We start from the raw sequence: 22,505 nt of genomic DNA on the forward strand, positions 1-22,505 counted from the left end.
GAAATTTAAATGAAGGAGTGTGCATGTGCATGTAAACCTAACATGCTAGTTTTGCATTGACATTAACTCTAGAGATCCACTGTGAATTAGACTTCTGTAAGTGACGTGTCTCATTTTATTTAAATGCATTATGTCGCTAAACTTTTAAACCGTGTTTTTTTGTTTTGTTTTGTTTTTTTAATGCCACTGCAACTTAAACCCAAGCTTGAATTGTGAGGTAAAACAAGCAGATCAAAGTTTTGGCTAATGCCTTCATCGATGTGTTATTCCCAGTCAGTGCTCAGTTTTGAAATAAGCAGTGGAGGTCACAGTTGCATTTGCAAAAACAGTTGCCAAACACAGTCAACAACCCCAAAGCATAGGAACAGCAATGCAATACTCAGTTTATTACAACAGTGTGCTTACTCAATGTGACAGCTTATTTCTCAAGAGAAAACCCTTTTTGGTTTTAAAAAATAGTTAAATTACCAAGGGGGTCTCTATAAGAAGAAATAGATTGTTAATATATTTAACCGTTTTTTCTTTTAAATTGATTAATGGCCATTCTTTTTTGTACCCCTTTTTACTTAGGGGGTGCCAACCCGATTTTTTTCACCGGCTGCCATTGGTGTGGTCTGCCTATTGCTCATTAAATATGACTACATCGTGTTGCAGCAGACTGGAAAGGTGGCCCCAGCCATATAAAAGCTGTTTTACAACAAATACGGCTCTTCTCTGACATCATCTGGCAATTATCGGTAGTGCATGAGCTAAGGCTTATTCAAAGATCACATTTAATCCCGAATAAAAACAAGCGGTGTGGCCTTATAGTATTAAATATTTTGAAATCTAACCTCATGCCTATATTCATACCTTTGAACTTTAAATGTGATATGCACAATAGCACAGAGTTCACTATTTTATGTATTAATAGCTTGCCTTTTATCTTCTTTCATAAAAATACAAAAAAAAAAAAAAAGAAGTATTAAAGTTATCTGCGCCCTTAAACAAACCAATACCAAAACCAGCTGTCTGTGGGTGACAGTCCTGAGCAGGACCATTGGCTTATAAATAGTCGGTTCTAGTTCTGCGCTGGCGTTTAAAAGGAAATAGACGCTTATGCAAAATGTCGACATCTTGTGGCTGTGATCAGCGGTATCTCGATATGCAGAGGTACAACACCAGTGCGGTTATACTTACATCTGTTAAGTTATGAATGATCAAGCAAACAGTATGTTCCTGAAAACAACAATTAGGCAATGATACCAGTAAATGCGAAAACTAGACTATTAACAGGATTATATTGTAATATAATTGTACGCTACTTATAAACGAATAGCGTGTTAAGAATGGAACAAATATATTACGCTCTATATTACCGGTAACTATAATGTTTGATTTGAGAAAAACTGAACCCTGTAGAAAACGTTAATGGATATTTTCCATATTGGTATAAATATACTTGTCACAAGGCTTGCATTGATCACACATTAGTTTATTTTAAATATGTTTTTTATCAGATGTGTCAGCCACAACGAAGAGCATAGCGTGTGGTTTTCACTAACTCTACTGTGCAGAATATTTTTTTTTTCTCTATGGGTAAATATCGGCACTTTTTTCTATGCATCGGGACGAGGGACATTTGCTGGGAAATCGGGTCTGTCCCGACCATATTGGGAATGTTAGCATGTATATAAGACCTAAGCATTATGCAAATTGGCCCGTATACAATAAATATATCGCTATTGTATGAATTATACATTTGCATTTACTCAATTATTCTTAATGTTAACTGAAAAGTATTTATTGTTGGATCATAAAGCAGCACCGATATGATAAAATCCTACACACCACTTCCCCCAGCGAAAATTAATAATTTGAATACTGTCATTGTGACGTCAGATTACTGTGGCAACCGAAGCCCCATGTTTCCAAGGAAACGTAAACAATGAGAACTTTATCCGGGTTCCATTGTTGTGAAAAAATTGCACTGGAGCAAGTTTGGTAGCACATGAAATTTAAATTAATGTATTTGTATGCATTTGCCACAGCTGTTATCTGCTTTTCTTTTACCAAGGATTTTGATTAAATTTGTTCATACCGAGAAAGTGGCAAAGTAAGGTAAGTGCCTCTTAATTATACTGTAAATAAGAAAAACAAAAAATAAAACTTAAATCGGTATTGGTTTAACTTTAATAAGATAGAGGCGCGCGTGTGTGTTACGAACAAGGTAATACGTAGTTTTAGTAGCGTCCACTGAACACAATAGTACATTATTGCTAATACATTGTATTTACAATGTTAGCATTATATATAATATGCTATTTTTCTATGCATGAATAATTCAAAAGATGCGCAGTTGTGACCTTCAGGTTGTATAGTTGGGTTTTGTCTATTTGATGACCTCACTTTGCAGCACAGAGAAGTCAGTTTTAGATTTATCAACTGAAATGAAACGTATGACGTCACATCATTCAGCTACATCACTAAGAAAAATACAAGGTCACAGCATTCTGACTCCAAGGATACAGATATAAACAGTGATACACACGTTGAGTGGAATGAAATCACAGTGCCCAGGCACTGCTGTTTGGAATAACTGGTTGAGCTATTATATTGATGGGCTGGAAATCTCTGGTCCTGTTTGGATGAATAACTAGGTCACAGTGATTGACCTACATCTCCATTGTACATCTATAAGATGATATTTATAGATTTGGTGGGGATATAGGTATAATAAAGTGTAGACTATTTTAATGCTGCAGTTTACCCACAATCATATACAGTAAAATGATTCCTTGGTGAAAGGTCACGTTTCCATAACTGAATGTTCTAAGTGCTCCGTTTGCTTGCCACTTTGTTTACATTATTACGGCGTTTAAGCTGCAGGCACAAAAGGGCACGTTAAGTGAGTAGCTCAGTGAAAGAACCCACATAACGGCATGCTCAGTTCCACTCCCTGAGCAGCTCAGAGCAGACTTCATCCGTGATCTGAGTGATCAGAAAAGTTCTCGCTCTGAGCCTCTCAGTTAACGCATCCACTGTCACGTTTCCATCTGCACCATGAAACTGTAAAACTGAAATCTCAAAAGAACAGCACACTTGTAGGCTGGGCATTAGCCTTCACTACCACATTGCAAAACAATACAAACACTCGCCCCCAAGCTCCTCCAACATACAAACTGGGGAATGGCCACACTTGTGGTTGTTGGCAGGGAGATTTAACCCCGTCTCTGCCAATCTTACATTCCCACACACTATTTACACAGCAGAAGTCTGTAATCCAATCTGCAACTGGACATTACACAAGTCAAAGATCCCCCATTAGATAACTTCCACCATCAGTGTCAGTTGGCGAGATCGAGTTCTGCCAGCCCACAATCTTAACTGGGGCTGACTGAGTCCCAGTTGAAATAGATTTGGGCTCAGTCGGCTGTGGATGAAAATGAACGAGTCTGATTTCAAATTTCTTTCAAGTCAATCTGAGAGGCACACGTTTCCTCTGTCCTTCAAGCTTTCTGGCCACCCTGTAAACAAACCAGCCATCCTTCTGAACTGAAGGGAACACCTTTTAAAAATAGAAAGACGTACAAAAAAAATAAATAAAAAAGGAACAGATACCTGTGCCATTGATCTCCTATTGATAATAGAAATCACACCCTCTGTTTCTCTTCCTAAGGTATCCCCTCTGTGATGTCATCCTCAACACTGGCACGGTCCTCAGTGACCCCAAAAACAATAGCTTCAGGGAAGGTTTCGAGTGAGTATCCTGAGAAGCACAATAGTCATTTTTCCCCCACATACAACACTGAGGAAGTTAACCGTTTGGTCTCTGTCCCAACCATTAAGCATCAGGGTCTGCAAGATGGAAATTTTGCCAAAATGAAATGTTTACTATAGAAGTTGTTTCACCTTTATGGAACTACCATAGTCTTTGAAGTGGATGAAGTCAGAGTCAAGGACTTTCTACACGCGAAGGAGACTGTTGTCTCCAAGTACATTCGATTCTACCTGTAGTTATAGTTATTAAATGACAAGTGTTTTTGATCTTTCCTTTTTCAAGATCCTGAAAGTCAGTTATGTGTTGCTTCAGCTCTGAGTCTGACTTCAACCAAATCTGCCGTTCAGTTCAGGGGCAGGATCCTTTAGTTTGTTGATCCAAACTATACAGTGATTCCACATGCCATATAATAACCACATGCAGCCATTTACATGGTTTTAATTAAACTGATAAATAGCTGCTGCCTTCGACTCACTTTATGGCCAACTGCTCTAGGCCATATATACTATACAGTGAATCAAACAGTTCACCTTATTTGCATAACATTAGAACAGATCAAAATTTTTAACACACGTCACAATGCATTCTGGTACCTGTATTCCTGCTTTCCCTGAAGAGACAGGTAAAATGCATTTGAGCCATATGCTCACTGGGGCTTACTATATTTCCTAACACTTGAAATGTATTTGCTTACGATTGTAAGTCGCCCTGGATAAGGGCGTCTGCTAAGAAATAAATAATAATAATAATAATATAGGCACGGTTATATAGTTTGTGTGTACTTCTGATTTATTATTTTCTATAGAGGTTCGAAGCACATCACTGAAATCAAGTCTACCGTCCCCAGTCCACTCTTCAAAGTCTGGCGCCGGGACGAAATCTGTTGTTTCAGGTAATATAATCCCTTCAATTGTTTGTCAGTCATTGATTTCATTGCTGTCACTTGGAATTTGGTAACACGTGGGAAATTTGAAGGGTCTGCACAGAAATCTATACGTATACGGCAGTATTTATGTGTCTCGTTGGTACTGGGAGTAGGTATTCAAGGCTTTCTTTGTGTTTTATAGAGCAGGTAGATAACGAAGCCAACAGAAACCCCTTCAAAGTTCCTCCAGATCAGGATATCTTCCTCTTGAGGAACAAGGAAAGAGAGCGCAAGAAGCTGGTAAGCCTAACGTGAACTATTTTCAAATACACCGTTGCTTAACTAACCTCACATTCCTAATCCTTATTTTATGAGCTACAAACACTAACGATACAATGTTTCTAATCCTTGGTTCATGACAAGTCTGTAATGGTGGAGTTTTTACCCCTCTAGGAGCATGAGCAGGAGAGGAATCTAAAAATCCACGAGAAAACAACCTATGCTGGCCGTGTGAATGCTAAGCGGACAAAGATAAGAGATCTGATGAAGGAGGGGAAAGAGGAGGGTGCGAAGGGTGGGAGTGACGATGAACAAGCTTCATGGAAACTGTCTATGACTAAGGGTTAGTATAGTGTGCTTTTCAAACTGGGAGATGCTAGAGGACATAGGCGGCATTTTATTTATTTATTCTGTTTCAGGTTGCCATATAGAAAAAGAAAGCATCAACGAATTTATATCCAGGAAAAGGCAGATGTTTTTATTGCAGGTGAGAATATTTTTTCAGTTTTTTATTTTTTTATTTCTTTCCTGTATGATTATTATAAATAAACAAACACGTGGCTGGTGTGTGTGCCCTGCTGCCCTGGCAGTACTCCCTGGCAGTGAAGCGAGATGAGATGTGCAAGCTGGATGAGATGGCGATCGCTGAGGAGCGCAAGCTGGAGAAGGCTGAGCAGTATCTGGAGGAAGACGCCACCATGTTTGACGCCTTCCTGAAGGAGAATGACAAGAACTCTGTGGAAGCCATAAAAATGTAATTAGACTTTAATAAGACATGAAACCACAATTTACAGATCAGTGAATGTTTGTTAATAATAATGAATAACTAATTTACTTGGTGCATAGCCTGGTTCATTCTAATCCAGGTATTTGCGCCTACAATACCCTCAAATAATTAAAAATAACAAATTCCTAATAAATATTATTAGGAATATATCCTGTATCGACTATATTTGAATAACTTGCATTGTGTTGCATTTTTTACAGCGCTGAACTAGAAACAAAAGTGAAACTGGAGAAGGTGGCTGAAATAAAAAGAATATCCACAAAACTGATGGGGTTAAAAAGGTAAAAGATAAAAAAAACCAGAAACAATATACTTGTAGTGGCCACCGGATTTCCCTGGATCATCCTGGTTCTTGGGATGTCATTTTGCCTTCCTTCCGGGACACAATATTTCTGCAATAGACACACAATATCAAACGGATGTCAACAGCAATAGTATACATGTTTAACTTATCACCATGGCTTCAGTAATCTTGGCATGCTAACCTTTGACATAACATCCAGAACTAAGCATCAACAATAAAATGTCTTCAATCTGCAGTCCTCATATATCAATCTTCCAAAACCAGCCTTTATACAGGACACTGCTGATATGCATTAGACACTGTGGTTTTAAAGGAACCCATGTGCAGTTTTGGTATTCTGGATTCCTGTTTTGAAGGTATTGTAAAAAAAAGGTAAATGAGACATACAGAGTAGAAAAAACAAAATAAAAACACAGCTACAGATTTTGTTTCTTGGGGTGCTGGTCCTCTCTATCAGAACCATGTCTTATCTCTGCTCCTCCATGCTCTAGTGAGATTTCCAAGTTAGAGGAGATCCTGAAGGAGTACATGACTTATAAGGATTTCCTCACGAAGCTCTCACCCAAAGAATGGCGAGAAGAGTACGAGGCAAAGCAAAGGAAGGCCAAGAAAGCTGAGAAATCAAGTAAGTAGCAGCTGAGCCCGGTTTGCCCACAATTTCTATGTCTGATAGAAACTGAAAATGCAACGGCCCGGTAGTACACCAGGAGAACATGCCCCACACCAGAGAGGCCAAATGCAATCCGTTTGACAAGTAGTAAAAGTGGCCAGTCAGTGTATATGGACAGGTGATCTTAATTCTCGTGTGCTCTCTTCCAGAAACCGAGGGCAGGCCTTCCAGCAGAGAGATGCAGGGGAGGAAAGAATCTATCATGAAAGCACAAGGGATCAGGAAATTGTGAGTTCAAAACAGATAACAGATAACAGATCAGAGAGAGAGAGAGAGAGAGAGAGAGAGAGAGAGAGAGAGAGAGAGAGAGAGAGAGAGAGAGAGGATCGCTGTGTTGAAGCAATGGAACTGCTCTGAATGGCTGCATATGTGATAAAGGAAATGTATCAAAGCTTATAGAACAGTGCTATTTGATGCAACATTATACTCCTGAAGAGTTTCTTGTAACCACGAAGACAATCTTTTCATCCACTGCAGGAGTTTAGAGCCGTCTCAGATGGAAGATATGCAAGAGAGCTCCTCGGATTGTGACGAGGTCAGTTTTCAGTTTCTGTCAATACCTTTGCATCACAGAACAGCATGATGAAATGTCTCCACTGTTATACAAAGACAGTGTTCTTCACTGCAGACACAAAGCAAAACCTTTATGAGATATCAAGCATTGGCAAAGCTGATTACAATACGGTTCTGTAAAACGCCTGTATGGAAACAAGCCTGAATGCAATATAATATCAGTGCTGCTACAATATACCAATCTGCAAGGCTTTTATACATACAATTTGTTTCCAAATTAACCAAGTTAGAAATTATTATTATGATTGGACGTTTACAATAAATATTGCTCATGATCCTAATACTGTATCATACATGTGGTACCAGTGTATTACAGTAATACTGATATTTCAAGTAAACATATGACAATGTTACTACTGTAGTAAAACAGTATTCTGCTTATACCATTGTATCTGCAATTGTTGCCCCTTAGGGCAGACCCATTGCTTTATTGTTGAAAATCAAGTCGTAAGGGTGCAGTTGTTTGTGAACGTATGTTACCCGTCAACCAGGAGCCAGAGTTGTACTTCACGGATCCCCAGCAGCTACTGGATATCCTGATCGAGCTGGAGGAACAGAACCTCTCCCTGATCCAGAACTCCCAGGAGACAGAAGAGACACTGGAGGAGTTCAAGCAGACCATGGCCACCACAAAGCAAAAGATGTGGGTGTTTGTAATTTACTTTCCTCTGTCCTGATGGCACCAGGGACACAGGCTAAAACACATCATTTAAAATTGACATTTAATGACTTACCCAGTTAAAGTAATTGTAGCTAACAAAATAATTATGTAAGTCTTCCCATTAGCTACATGTATTTTAATTTTAAAACACTAGACTAGGTAAGAGACAGTTCTCAGTCTGCCTGCCTTGTCTCACAGGAAGTCATGTTCCTTCATTTCACCCAAGCAGTGTCTTTTGGGTTACTGCGTGTTACTGGCAGAAAGCATGTCAGTCAGTAAAGGAAGCAGCTGATTGGTTATTGAAAAGGAAAGACGCCCTTGAAGTGGTGGGTCTAAAAGCATGGCTTGCAAACAGACATGTTTTAAAATTAAAATACACGTTTTCTAAAACGTGTTTCTTTCAAAGCTACACATTTGAGATAAATATAATGACTACATGTATTTTAAGAAACTCCAGGATAGAAGTACAATAGGACTATTAAAAAAGTAATTCCATAAATTTGTACGCACTTATGTCGCTATGTGAAGAAAAGTATATCTGGGATTATATAGTGGAAACCACTGGGTTTGATAGGTATTTGTTATGGGATGCTATTCTAAATGTCCAGCAGGAATGACCATCACTGGTGCATGCTGGTCAGGGCCGGGGGTTTTGCTGGTTTTCAGCTGGTTGTTCTGGTTCAGGAGACTTGGTGCTGGATAAGAAGCTGCTTAAGCTGGTCCAAAAAAAATAAGAAGTCCACTTCAAATCCAATCAACTGATACTACTTAATCTGTTTGCTATAAACCTTGTCTGGGATTGTATATACCAGATTTACTCCAAAATAAGTGACCCCTAATTTCAAATAAGAAAACTAATAGCCTGTTTGCAATTAAACTCCCAATAAAAAAACACTCTTATTACTCAAAATAATCCAGGGTGCCAGCATGAGATATTACATTACATTATCTTCTAGAAACCTTCTTAAAATGGCTACTAGTGCTGCATGCACCGCTCCAGACAGTCCACAAATCACAAGACCTTCACAACATGGCTACCCGCATCACTGCTGGATGACCTATGTGAGCGCTGGTGTCCCAGAAGATACTCCCCCCAAAGTTTCTGTCAAAAAAGTTAAACCAATAAAAGTCCAGTAAATTGCTGCTCTCTGGAATTATCCGCATGGATGTGTTATTAGAATTCATAGTGGAGTATATAGATGTTTTTAAAGCCCTTTGTTTTCCAATTCTAAAGGGACCATGAAACAGATACTCTGAAACAGCAGGTGGATATGCTGCAGTATACCATCAACAGGGAGACGGAAAGGGCAGCAGAGCTGGAGCTCAAGGCCCGAGTGTTCTCCTTTGGACAGTTCAAGACAGAAGATCAGGTATTGATTTACTCAGCTATTTCATTATCAGCATCCTCCTTTTTCTCCTTCTCAGTATTAACCATGGTTTTAAAATTCAGTTTCTGACCGGTTTCAATGCGTTGGCAGAACGGCGCATGTTACTGCCACAGCACACAGTATGATTTGGCTCCACTGGTTGATGGCAATGATGTTTGACTTGCCCTACAGGACGAGATGATGGACTCAATAAGTAAGAAGGTGGAGGAGGTGTACCGGGCCTGCATCGGCCAGAACAATGCCAACCTGAGCACCCTGTTGATGCTCACCGCCATCGAGAACCGCCTGGAGGAGCTCTTCGAGAATATCGAGATGGTCCCCCGGGAGAAAGTGCAGGTGGCTGAGAGGGCCAAGGAGAAGGAGCGCCGCATCAGGTGGGTCTGTCTAGCCCAGTTTCGATTTTGAGCAGATCGCTTCAGGGCCCAGTCCAGAATCAGAATTGCTACGCTCTTGCAATCAGCAGTCCTGCAGAAATTATAAAATGATTTGAGAAATTACATGTTTAAATGCAGTTATATTTTAAATCAATGTCTTACTAGGATTTGTAACAGTATCACTTGTACTCTTATACTGGAGATCATTTTATCCTTTGCTTTTTTTTTTTTTTTAGTTTGTTTTTTTGCAGAACCACACTATAGCTTTAGGAAGCTCAGACTGCTTGTAACTCACTCACTGCTTGAGCACAGGATGTGATAAGGGCATCAGAAATCTTCAGAACAATAACACCAATATTAGGCACTAAGAAAATTGATTGTAAGCCAATTACTAATCATTAAAAGGAAGATCAAATATATAAATGCTTCTCCACACTCAAGATGCACTTTCAACACACAATCCAGTACTTCTTGCAAATATAAACTATAGCAAAAAAGCTGTCACTTGTGCAAATGCAAGCAGCCCAATGATGTTTTTTATTGATTTCTCAGGAATAGGGAAGAAAAAATGAAACTGCAGAAGCAGCATCAAGAGGAGAGACTGCGTAAAGCACTGCAAAGATCCCAGGCCGACATCAAGAAAACAGTAAGCTTGATAGTATACTCTTTATACATGGATAACAAATGTATTCAAGTCCGACCTAGTGCTTTAGGACGTGTTAACCTTTTGATAACCCAAAAAGCTGAAGCCCTGCCTTGGCTTTCAATTTCCAGCCTGAAACTAGCTTGGAAAACAAAACTAATTCTTGGTTGCAAAAGCCAATTTTTCAGACATTCAAGAATAGGAATTGAAGAACACAACGAAATCTAAACCAGAAAGATATGGATATTACTACAGGACTGTTTCAGCCAGACCTGTTAATTTATTCTGCCCTGAAAGAAACTTGCATTGCACAATCAAATTAGATGCAAATGATATAACTTGCATTACATGATGGTTCAGTTCAAACTCTGCTTAATTTTTTATTCCATACATATTGCACAGAAAATCCAAGTAAATTAATTAGATAGATAGATAGATAGATAGAGATAGATAGAAAGAAAGCATTGCCTAGGAAAAGGATTGAAAGATGTATCTTGGGAATCATACTTCCAAATTTGTTAAGACCTGGTAATGTGTTATGCTATTCTATTTTACATGGTGTGGACACATTTTTCATGATACTTCATTTGTATTTATAACCCACTGACCTGTGTTTTTCATCCCTCCCTCTTATTTTACATTTAGACAGGTAAAAAGCTGGTATACCGTTCACAACCCCCTGTCATCAAACAGAAGGAAGATAAGAACCAGGAAATCACCAACAGGGAGAAAGAGGAACAGATATACTTCTTCACCTAAAAAAGGTTGACAGTTGAATCACGCAGAAGATAAAGTGCATTCTTTTTCAGTATTTCTTTGTTTCACATGAAGATTTTCAATCATGTCCTAGGAAAAACAATTAGGTTCTAACAATCTTATGTAATGTAGAAGACAAAAATAAATCAACTGAATCATGTCATTGTAAGGAAAAGTGCAAATAAAGATGATCAAGTTTACTTTCAATAACTCGTAACTTGCTTGCAAAACTTTGTTCAGTGCTGTATTTGCATTTCAATCAATTACAATTTTGTGAGTTTTTACAGTGTATATTTTGTGGAGGGATGCATCATGCCAATACGAAATAACCAGATTTATTCATTTTCATTCTACAGGATGGTTTCCTATCCACTTGCAGTGAACTAACCCTACCCTAGTTTTTCTGGCTCTTCCAGATTGCAAACTTTAAATACTAGTGAGCTTTTGTAAAGTATAAAAGACTTTCAATTAAGTTAATTCCCACCTGCAGTAATGCTGCGTTTGCAATTGTTTTTGAAGACCTCACTGTATGTTAAAATAAGACAGAAGAATATATGTAATTTTTTTTTTTTTTTTAATGTAGATCATACTCCATTAAATGTAATTCAATTAATTTCGATCCATAGCCGCCTTATTACATTCATTAGATATTCAAATGAGGTACACTTTGGCACAGCAACAAAAGTAATTCTCAAATAGTAAAAGATGCAGTGTCCTTTTTCCTGTTTTGATAAAGTCAAATGAAAGGCATTACATCTTAAAAGTGCTTGAATGAATACATATGGGAGCAATATTCAGACATTTTACACAGAACTAGAAAAAAGCAAACCTATACCTATCCCCCACCAAACAGAATTACACTTACATTCACTATATCTTACAAGCCTTAGTCCACCTTATGCAACAAAACTAAATGTCAAAGATAAGTCGTACACACACAAATAATTCACATTACTGATATTTTCTTTTATGCTAACCTGACTCTATTCAATTGATCTAAACAGCAACGGATCTAAATACTCTAAATGGGGCTGTCAAATATGTTTTGCAGACAAATACAGAAAGACCTGCCTTATTTTAATTACATAAACAGTTGTGGTATTTCAATCTGAAGGCATTTGTGAAACTAAGAATCGAAACCAAAAACACTGAAAGGGGATACTGCATCTCCACTGCATTACAAAACACTTTCAAATAATATCTTTTTTACAAAACAAATAAATAACACACAATTAAATATAAAAATCATTTTGTTCTATATTCGTAGGTCGGATACGAGCAGTGAAGAAAATACACAGTAAACATCATCTTGCCTGAACAAATTCATAATAAAAAAGCAACAGATATAATATTTAACAGATAAAACAATGGATAAGCCATATCTAATAAGCAACGTACCATTCCGGTCAGTCCTTGCAAGTATGTTTTAAACTCATTCTATACAAGGCAGAACTGATTGTGTGTTTCTGTTGTAAGCCTCTGTTTTCTGAAGGAAAGCAGCAAAGTGGTATTCTGCTCCATGTTTCAGGTAGTTTCCAACCCTTACAGGTTTTCTTCAAACCTAGTTTTCGATTACATAATGGATCCTGTTAAATCCTCAGTAGCAGTTACCAACAGGTTCGTTTTCCAAATATAAAAACTGTATGTGAAAATGTGCAGTCTTTTAAAAGTCAATTCCAAATTCAACATTTTGTTGTTAACGCACACAAGCATAGTCTACTTTCACGCGAGAGAGGCGGGTTATTCTAGATCTTGGAGGTTTATTGTGCTTCCGGTGAACTGGGAGTTATCGGATCCGGCATCGTCTTCAGTTGATGTGTGAGGTTCCTGAGTAAAGGAAGAGTATTGGATTCAGGATGAGAAAACCATAACAGCAGGATTGTGCTGATTGCTTAAAATGCAAGACCAAACATCCAGTGTGGATTTTTGTTGTCATACTGGATATAGACCAGTGGTCTATGCTTACCATTCGATCTCCAATCGAAAATCTGTTGTGACCTGAAGTTGTCAATTACAAAAACGGACAAACAGGTTTTCCCAGTTTCCAGTTTTCAATATATAAAATTCTACTACCTACCTAACTTTAGAAATCTATTGTTTTTAATGGCTGCAAATAAAGTTGCTACAAAAAGTTTCAATGCTTAAAATAAAATAAAACAATAAAAAACAATCCAAATAGGTTAATTGAAAATGCCACATTGGCTTCAATCCGTTAAGCTTGGACCCCACTTTCTCACTGCAGCGAGTCAACTATAAGTTTCAAACCTACGTTTACTGACACTGTAGTGTGTAATGTGCGGAGGCAGTGTTGTCCGCTGCCTGGTTACCTGAAGGATGTTAACTGGCAGGGTGCTTGAGGACTGGGAGCTGAGCTGGAAAGCCAGGTCTCCATCCCCTGGGGAATCATCCTGGTAGAGAGAGAGAAGCACAAGCAGACAGGATCAATACACCTGTCCTCAAAGCACACCACTGACAAGCAGCATTAATAAACTGCCGGTGTACTGGGACATTTAAACTGCTTATTTTACTACGGATTATCTTTTCTAACTGAAAGCCGTCAAAAGAAACTACAGTACACAAATAAACAGTAGCCAAAACCACCACACTTAGTTTTTACTGTTAAAATGTTATTCCTGACTGAAAAAATACAGGAGAGAGATCTTTAAGGTATTTGCTTCAATGTACAAACCAAGATGAAATGGTAACCTTCCAAGTTATATTAAGAATAAGTGTATTTTCTTGTTGCCTCTTTCTCCTCACCTGTAACAACTGTATCTGGACGTACTGTGCTCCAGTGGCCGGGTCTCTCATAGTCAGCCCGCTGTTTGGTGACACCACCCCTCCACTGAACCTGCTGCTGGGGTTGGTCGTGGCTGCTGGGGCGCAGTTTCCTTTGATGACTTTAGTTTTCCTCTGGTTTGAACTGGAACCTCCTATGGCAAGTTTTTAAACAGCTTAAATCACTCACCTGCTCATACCCGATATTACCATGAATACAGATACCTGCTTAATTTATAAAGCTGACTTTTACCACTAGCAACACAGAAAGCAAACACTGTTTTACAGAACACATGCCTCCAATGTCTAAACATACTAGAAGGACTTTCACCTAACACACACCAACATCCGCTTACAAATTATCCATTAATAATGGGTGGGTTGTGGGGGGTGTTTTGGGGGACACAGTTTGTCATCTGGAACGCTCCCAGATATGTCCATCCTCCATTATGAAGCTGTATATACATTTTCATGTCAATATAACAAGCTGTTCAGAAGAAAAACAGTCCTGGGGAGTTCTATCAAAGAATGACACTTAAAATACAAGAGTGTGCCAGTACAGATCGGCTCCTCCACTACATCCCTTTCTAAAGCACACTATTACACTTTCAAATACTGTTGCAGTGTATAAACAGTGTGGAGTAGTGGTTAGGGCTCTGGACTCTTGACCGGAGGGTTGTGGGTTCAATCCTCAGTGGGGGACACTGCTGTTGTACCCTTGAGCAAGGTACTTTACCTAGATTGCTCCAGTAAAAACCCAACTTTATAAATGGGTAATTGTATGTAAAAATAATGTGATATCTGTTTAATGTGAAATAATGTATAATGTGATATCTTGTAACAATTGTATTATTATAAATAATAATAAATAATAATAATAATAATAATAAACAGACCGAGCTTGCTTGAAGTTAAACAAGCAACAGCAGAAGCGTTACAGAACTCTTTCTGCGTTGATTTAGCATTGCGTTTCTGAAGTCTATTACCTGGGCTGCTGGACCCTTTCTGCTTCTTTTTCTTCTTGGCAAGCTGGATGGCTCTGTAGTCCGTCCTGGCTGAGCCTCCACTCTCCTAAGGGAATACAAATCACATTTTACTAAACAGCTTAACATGCACTAGAAACTCTTGTTGTGTAATACAGGAGTGTTCCATTATTAGCAACAAAGCTGCTTTCACACTAGTTAACAGCAATAAGGATCCACCTACACGAGCTATTATGGCTAGCATACGCTAGTCTTAACCCTCTAGAGCAGTGCACAAATGTGCTAAAGAGGTCTCGCCACTTGACCACCTTAGATTTAGACAGCATTTTCACAAAATGTTCTGCATCCTTTACATATACTAACAATGATAGTTTCTCTCCCCCAATGTCACCAACCTTTGTCAGTTAATAGACTTGAACTCACTCTTGAGTACTAAAGTCAATTTTTTCATAGTAGGTATTCAAAGACATTTTCAGAAACACTTTGTAGAACAGTTTTGTGTAAGTTTTCTGACTGACTGTCTCAGTGCTTCCAAGAAACCCGTACAGATACAAAAGTAAACAGTATGGAGGACTTAAGAGGTAGATTTTGAATATGGATATTATGGGGGATATGTTCTGATGTTTCTCCCCGTGTAAAAGTATAGCCTTAAGACCCAACATCACCTACCAGAAAGGAGCAGCCGGAGACAGTGTTGAGCTCCAGTTCTTTCTGTGCACTGTAGCTGCCTGTTGGGCTGGAGAAGACAAACTGCGTCACCACCTTGCTGCCCTCCTGCTGCCCGATCACGTCCGAGCTGGCCAGCAGGGAGCGTTCCACCTTGGTGGGAGTCAGGAGTTCGGGGACATGGCTAGCCCCCAGGCTGCTGGAGGGGGTTAGAGTGGCTGTGTCGATGGTCAGCCCATGCAGGGGGTCCTGGCTGGGGGTCCTCATGGAGAGGGCAGCCAGTGAACCCAGGGCTTCAGGGTTGACAGTCTGCACATCGTCTAGGTTCAGAGTCCCTTGCTGCAGAACTGTGCTGTTGGTGCCCAGTGCCAAGGAGCTATCCAGGCCATGGGTGACGTCTGTGCCCGCTGCCAGGATTAGCGGGTCTACGGTCTGGGTTAGGGAGCTGTTGTTGACAGAGATACCTCCCCCAAGGGTGGCCCCCACTGAGGCAGCATCGATGGTCAGGATGCCAGAGTTTACCAGGGACATGTCCATGGCGATGCCCGGGGTGCTGGCGGGCACACTGGAAAAGAGAGAAGTGATGTCTATGTTGCCGAGGTCTCCCTGGCCCGAGCTTGTCAGTTCGTTGCTGGGGGTTAAGGAGCTGGTTATCTCCAGCTGGCTTAGGAGATCTAGAATGACAATGGGAAGAGCAAATAGGGTCATGATTCTTATACTGGCTTATTTGTAAATAAATACAATAGACATGAGTTGTGGTAATCAATGAAACAGGGCACAAATAGGGATAGCATAAGCATTGGTAATGCAAGCTTACCATTCTGCCTCAAGTCAGTTTTATTAGCATTATTGTTGGTCCCCCTTTTATAGAGCCAAGACCATTTTGGTTTTGCAATGGTTTGCATATCCTGAATTTAAGTAACAAAAAAATTCAGGATATCCACACTATTGCAGCTAGACTATGATATAATAGCAACTTCATCCAGTGTTGCCTATGAAATGCAGGTATAAAAATACAAGCAAAGAACCAAAAAGAGAAGAAAAGCTGGGGACAAATGATAATACTGGTAGTGTTAAAAAGGCAAGTAAATTAATCTTACAACCTTAGTAAGCACTCCTTTAAGAAGGCAGGTCAGCCCATCCTAGTCCTGATCTTCCAGTGAAACTTCATCAAGTTGCTACTATTAACTGTGCTAAGACATCTACATATATACATATGAAAGAAGTGATTCAACAAAGCTAACGTAAAATCAAGCTTAAATTTACCAGGACTGAAGTTGTGATGCTTCACCATGTGAGTCTTCATGCTGCTTTTGGAGGTGAACTGCTTGTTGCAGCTGGAAATGGGGCAGTGACTTTTTAACATCTCCCCGTCCTGCAGGTGTTTTTTGGAATGGATGTACAGGCTGCTCCTTGCAGAGAATTTAGCGCAGCAACCTGGGAATGGCAGCAGCACAGACCACAATACAATTAATATTGTACATCTGTAAATGACGTGGTTTCCCTGCTCCACAAAGCCAGGCCCATAGATTTACACTTACAAGTGAAATTTATTTTAATTTATAAGCAAGTGCAACTGTACTAGGACTAGCAAGAAGTAACTTTTTTTGCAGGAAGGAGCAGTTAAAATTGTCAGTCTATTACCATTTCAAATATTTTTTGTCTGAATATGTGCCTTGCCTTTGCACTTAATTCACATTAGAGCCTGGTGTGTTCTTGCACACCTTTTAATTACTTCCACATTAGATTGATCATTTTCTTGCTGTATATCGGCTATATACCTTGAACTAGATCCTTAATTGAACTAATAATTTGCTTAATTAGACCTTTTTTATTGTTCTCAACTCCTAAAAAGTTAGTGTTCAAGTTACTTATTAAATGTTAAAGCAAATTAAAGGTTTAGTTAAGTAATTGAGAGTTCAGTTGGAAAGAAAACCAGAAGGACACATGGGGTCCCCAGGACCAGAGTTAGGAAGCCCTGAATTAGGGGTTGGTTTGGATAAAAAAGAGACAGGATAAAAGTCTATCAGGAACCTAAGAAGAGATACCTTCCACGCTGCATTCAAAGGGCTTTGTTCCCAGGTGAGTGATGCTGTGTCCCTTCAGGTGTTCTGCTCTGGTGAATGACTTCCCACAGCCCTCTTCCTTACAGGTGAACCGGCGGTCATCATCATGCTTCCTGCAGGAACAAAAAAGCAGTTCCCACAGTGTCCTGACCCCCAAATGCAAATACTAAAACCTAGATCAGTCCACTCCTGGACATTAATGCCACTAACAATTCATGTCAGAACATGTCTGGCTTTCTTAAGCAACATTTTGACTGCATATCACCGTTAAGTTCTGCAACACGTCTGGAATGATGATCTGTACAGCAGAGAGAGTCAAAAAGGCAAATACAGACTCGCCTTCTTTTCCTAGCAGAGAGTCTGATGTGATTAAAGCTACGGTTAATACACGTCCCATGCAATAGCTTTTTCAGCTTGAATTTGTTCAGTATTTATTTTAGCTGTATTTAGACGTATAACCCAGATTCTGATACACTCAATAACTTGTGGTAAAGAATGTCATAACCGTTCGGGCACTATATCCCGGGTTTAATGACTGTGTACAAACCTTTTGTGTCTCAGCAACTTCGACATGCTGGTAAAGGTCCATCCACAGCCTTCAAAGTCACAGACGAAAGGTCTTTCACCTGCAGAGGAATAAAGAAATTAGAAATACAAACTGCAGCACAGGGGCTATGAGGAAGTTCAAAGAATACATATGATATTTCGCTTAGGTTTTACAATGATACAGTACATTGTTAAACAGTAACTACTATGTACTGAAAGTTATAGTTTCATTTATTTCAATGCTATTTCAAAATTAAATGCACTTTTGGCAGCAGTGCAATTGTGATGCACAGTTTTTTTGTTTTTTTAAATGGACAAAAGAATTGTAGTTGTGCCCACTAAAAATCAAGTCTGAATATACCCATCTACTGTACAAAGTGAAGTCTGATTTACTACTATTATTTTTTCACCTTTGTAGAGAAAAGAGATGCTTTGGGAAGAATTGTTACAGGAAATGTACAATATTCCTGTAAATCACTAAATGCATAGAGGAGTAAAGGAACTTACTGTACCTGTGTGGCTCCTCATGTGAATTTTCAGACGGCAGGCTTTGTCATACCGCTTGTCACAAGCTGGGTAGGAACAGGAGAACTGGTCTGTTTCCCGGAAGTGTGCGCGATTGTGAGAAAACAATGCACTGAAGGTAATGAAAGTCTTTTCACAACCTGAAAAACAATGCAAACACACATTACGAAATGACAGATTAGCAGAAAGGTCAAGTGTGGCATAAACTCCACAAAACATGCAGCTGGTACTGTATTTAAATGTGTTTATGGGTTAATAATCTGGTCTTAAGTCACACGTAAAATGTGTTTGTGGTCTTCAGAAGCTGCCAATCCAGCATTAGGAGGAACCAGTAAAGCAGCTCTAAACCTCTAGGCTTGTTCTTCATTCCTGTAGCTCCAGATCTTTGTTCTTTTCTTGATTTTTTCCCCCATGCAAGTGTCAGACATAGTTAGTAGAAGTGTCCCAGGAAGAGCAATTCAGGCTTTAGAGTGGTTCTTGGGAACATAATTCTCTAAATATCCCCAATTTCACAAAAGGCACGACTGGTAGATATGTTGCCAGTGTTAAGCCGGAAAGAAGAAACGGATTTAAAAGCATTAGTTATCACTAGCTTTAATGCAGCCTACTGACATGGTTTGTTACCTAGTAGTGCATCAAATCAAAAGTGTAATTATGTCAAACTGCCTTGTGGTGATACTGCATGTACATTTACAATTCAAAAACGGATTACATATATTGTGCAATATGCAACTTACTCTTGGAAAACTATTACTGTACAAAAACCATGAATAACGCTTATCAAAAAAGCAGAGCTTGGTCACAGTCCAGTGTGTTTACATTCCCTAAATATACTTAACTTACTTGGAAATTCACACTTAAACGGCCGCTCAGGTTCAAAATGAGTTCTCTGGTGAATGTTCAGCTTGGTCACCGTGCGAAAGCGTTCGCTGCAGACGCCGCACACAAATGTATTCTCCTGCTCGTGGGCTTTGATATGGGCTTTCAAATTGTAAACAGTTGTGAACTTTCTCCCGCAGTTCTCCCACTCGCAGGCAAAGGGTCGCACTTTGTCGTGGGACTGCAGATGCCGCTTGAGTTTGTAAGAGGTCGTGAAGGACCACCCACAACCTTCCACAGTGCACTTAAAGGGCCTCTGGTCCTCGGTGTGAGACAGCAAATGTATCTTCAGTTTGTGTTTTGTGTCAAAGGTTTCGTTACAGTCAACCTGGGAGCAGTGGTACAAAACCATAACACCCCTCTTAGACATCATTGCTATACCATCGTCCAGCTTCATTTGGAGCTCCCCACCGTCTGTGATAATAAAACTACTTGGTTGCCCATCTCTGGACTCTGGGCAAACAATATCCGCCGCGTCTAAACACAGGCCACCATCTTCCGGGTCTTTGTTATACGCACCTAAATCCATATTGGAACTGGGGTCTGTGAAAGACAAATCCTTGTTCAGATGTAATCCAGAATCACTCAATCGCAGTCCGGGGTAAGCTTCCTCTGTCTGCCCAGATGAGCCGCTAGCTTCACTACACTTGCTGCTTTTGTTGACACTTTTCTCGGTCGTTGTTTTGGAGGCACTCTCGCAGTTTATCAGGACGATTTCTCGATTATCTTTCACCCCGAGATGTTCTTTTAACGCAGCAACTGCGTCTTCCTTCTGATTGTTATTACCCAGCGGCGCTGCCAGGGTTAAAACCCCGTTCTCTATGGTAACTAGGACACTCTGGTTGTTTATTGTTATGGTACCTGAAAACGTCTCGCCAGACGAATTACCACCACCGTTATTCTGACTGGTAGTTTCAGACAAGCTGGCATCCAGGCTGTTTTCAATACATGCTTGATGGTTATTTATTTGAATGGTTTCAGAGGAAGTAGGGGTTTCGAAACTTAGACCACGGGTCCTGTTTAGCTTCTGCTGGAGTTCGACCATGTTGTCAATGGGGTTTCTGTTTATGTTCTTGTCCGGGGCATGGTACACATCGCTATTGTCATTATTAAACTCGGTAACAGGCATCATATTATTGTTTTCAACCGATTCGCAATTAGCACTGAAACACGCCTGTTTCGTTAGACCTGGAGTCGCTGCGGTCTCACGATCCACTTGTTCACTCTCGCCTTCCAAGTTGCTGCATGATACACTGGCGATAACTAGAGTTGGCACTTTTTCCTCCGAGTTTAGAATATGTGGTTCCATTATGGCGTCTTTGGGCTTTTTGGTGTTGCCATGGTCAACTGCGTTATACTCCTTTGCATCTCCCCCGGCTAACACAGCTTGTGTGCCGGTTTCCTTGCAATTGGATTCCCCCTCCCGAAAAATGTTGAAAACCACGTAAAATCCTTCGCTTTCCTTGCTTTTGAGATTCAAAACTGCTGCATTCTCCTCAGCCTGTGTGCTCTGCGGGAAGGCGCCATCTTGCAGATGTAGTTGCTGTTGTTGCTCTCGATGTCTGCGCTCTATAAGGAAGACGGGAAATGCCGACTGCAACCCGCTTTCGTCGCTTTCAAAATCGCCCTTCGATCCCGTTTCCCGTCCACCTTGATCTTTGGCACCGACAACAGGCACACTATTCACGTTACGGAGCCCAATCGCCGCATAACTCGGCATCGATGTGTTGCTAACACTGCTGTTTTTGTGACTAGCGACACTGTCGCTGCCATTTTCCGACAGTAAGCGAAATGGAGACGGCCTGGCTCGTTTACTATTGTACTCTTGACCGCATAGATCCGGTTTAGTCGACCGGGCCGCTTCAGTTTCGGACAATTTAGTTTGACCGACTTTGTCGGCCACTGAATTGTGCTGAGGATGCTCTGTCCGACAAGTGCCGCCATGTTGCTGATGTTGTATGTTTTGGGCTGCAAAAAGCCCCTGAATTTCCATCTTGGTATCCCTGTAGCAGGAACACACAAAGACCCGCCCCTTCCAAGAATGCAATAAGAGCCTCCTTGTGGTAACTTTGCTTGTGTTACAGGCAAACCACGGCATGGATTTCAAAGTGGAGTGTTGAATTACTGTATTACCGTATACTGCAAGATATGTCATCATTAGCTCAAATTAAAGCCAACATCCCCATGTTTAACATGCCTTAAGGGCCTGGTTTTCAAAACTTGGTAACTTATACTGAGTCAAAATAATAATAGTAAGTCAACCCATTCTCCCACTGTGCATATGTTCACCCTACTTTATCATGCTTTCCATATGATTCACAAAATGTTGCTACACCTTTATCATCCATATCACAGGGTGGGTCAATATCAAAGCAAGGAAAATAGACCCGAGAGCTGCAAACCTAGGGAACTACAAAACAACCCTGAACAGAAAGTAGTTCCTGTAAGTGAGACAAAATAAAATACAACTATAGTAACATACAGGGTGGTTATAAAGTCAGCGTGCCATGCTGAACTGGTGCAGGAGAGTGTCTAAGGGTTTCTGTGCCTCTGAAATTTTGTCATGGTGACCGCTTCCTCCAGACAAACAGGGCCCACAGGAGCAGGTAGTAGGTGCCAGGGCCTACAAGGCCCCGGTATTTCCTGTGTGAGGTTCATAGAATTGGCTTGCCCATCATTTGGTGCTACACCTACCAAGCTCTCTAATTGTTTTGCTGGCCTGAGGTAATAAAAATAAGTCAAGCATTAAGCAGTTGACTTCTTCAAAAAAAAATCTGGTACATGCTGGGAAAAGCATGGAAATAATGCCATGGTAAACTTTTATAACGGAAGTTGTGTACCAATGATGACTGTACACAAATAAAAAGTAAAAAAAAAGAAATCCAGCAGTGGCCACACGATGGTGCTAGAAGCCAAGTAAAGAGATGCATTGACTTGAATTACATACCGGAATTCTGAAAAACACGAAAACTGCAAAACCAGACCTTGTTGGCTGTCCAGTT

At 40.1% G+C, this 22,505-nt stretch overlaps 2 protein-coding genes and 1 long non-coding RNA gene across 4 annotated transcripts; 1 reads left to right on the plus strand and 2 right to left on the minus strand.

Moving 5' to 3' along the window:
* The first annotated feature begins 1,937 nt into the window (after positions 1 to 1,937).
* LOC117412644 (cilia- and flagella-associated protein 100-like) lies at positions 1,938 to 11,515 on the plus strand. Of its 2 annotated transcripts, XM_034021170.3 has the most exons (16): positions 1,938 to 2,100; positions 3,659 to 3,739; positions 4,566 to 4,652; positions 4,828 to 4,925; positions 5,079 to 5,247; positions 5,324 to 5,391; positions 5,495 to 5,658; positions 5,892 to 5,972; positions 6,487 to 6,620; positions 6,815 to 6,893; positions 7,143 to 7,200; positions 7,730 to 7,881; positions 9,134 to 9,269; positions 9,459 to 9,661; positions 10,214 to 10,307; positions 10,950 to 11,515. In XM_034021170.3, the coding sequence occupies exons 2-16, from the start codon at positions 3,673 to 3,675 to the stop codon at positions 11,061 to 11,063; spliced, it is 1,704 nt and encodes a 567-aa protein (XP_033877061.3). In that variant the 5' UTR covers positions 1,938 to 2,100; positions 3,659 to 3,672; the 3' UTR covers positions 11,064 to 11,515. The 2 variants fall into 2 exon arrangements, with proteins under 2 accessions (XP_033877061.3, XP_058844780.1); XM_058988797.1 differs by lacking the exons at positions 1,938 to 2,100; positions 3,659 to 3,739 and having other exon boundaries at positions 4,833 to 4,925.
* LOC131697732 (uncharacterized) lies at positions 5,491 to 6,491 on the minus strand. Its single transcript, XR_009307465.1, has 2 exons — positions 6,005 to 6,491; positions 5,491 to 5,639 (listed from the first exon to the last, which is right to left on the minus strand). It is a non-coding gene; the product is annotated as an uncharacterized LOC131697732 (long non-coding RNA).
* Positions 11,516 to 11,643: 128 nt separating the features above from the next.
* LOC117414024 (zinc finger protein ZXDC-like) lies at positions 11,644 to 21,543 on the minus strand. The gene is made up of 10 exons (XM_034906443.2): positions 19,468 to 21,543; positions 18,612 to 18,764; positions 18,101 to 18,179; positions 17,536 to 17,666; positions 16,754 to 16,924; positions 15,491 to 16,161; positions 14,825 to 14,909; positions 13,821 to 13,993; positions 13,388 to 13,468; positions 11,644 to 12,887 (listed from the first exon to the last, which is right to left on the minus strand). Exons 1-10 carry the CDS (start codon positions 21,494 to 21,496, stop codon positions 12,801 to 12,803), a joined length of 3,660 nt encoding a protein of 1,219 aa, XP_034762334.2. The 5' UTR covers positions 21,497 to 21,543; the 3' UTR covers positions 11,644 to 12,800.
* Positions 21,544 to 22,505: the final 962 nt, after the last annotated feature.

The sequence above is a fragment of the Acipenser ruthenus genome, chromosome 16, assembly GCF_902713425.1.
Source record: "Acipenser ruthenus chromosome 16, fAciRut3.2 maternal haplotype, whole genome shotgun sequence".
NCBI classification, from domain to species: Eukaryota; Metazoa; Chordata; class Actinopteri; order Acipenseriformes; family Acipenseridae; genus Acipenser; species Acipenser ruthenus.

What these genes read in the sequence shown, in the direction of transcription:
- LOC117412644 (XM_034021170.3), top strand. Translation starts at nt 3,673, where the DNA reads ATGTCATCCTCAACACTGGCACGGTCCTCAGTGACCCCAAAAACAATA. An exon ending in GACGAAATCTGTTGTTTCAG is followed by an intron (nt 4,653 to 4,827) that starts GTAATATAATCC and finishes TGTGTTTTATAG; the next exon opens with AGCAGGTAGATAACGAAGCC. An exon ending in GAGAAGGAGCGCCGCATCAG is followed by an intron (nt 9,662 to 10,213) that starts GTGGGTCTGTCT and finishes TTGATTTCTCAG; the next exon opens with GAATAGGGAAGAAAAAATGA.
- LOC117414024 (XM_034906443.2), bottom strand. Translation starts at nt 21,496, where the DNA reads ATGGAAATTCAGGGGCTTTTTGCAGCCCAAAACATACAACATCAGCAA. An exon ending in GAAAGGGTCCAGCAGCCCAG is followed by an intron (nt 13,994 to 14,824) that starts GTAATAGACTTC and finishes AACTTGCCATAG; the next exon opens with GAGGTTCCAGTTCAAACCAG. An exon ending in TCCAGATACAGTTGTTACAG is followed by an intron (nt 13,469 to 13,820) that starts GTGAGGAGAAAG and finishes TCTCTCTACCAG; the next exon opens with GATGATTCCCCAGGGGATGG.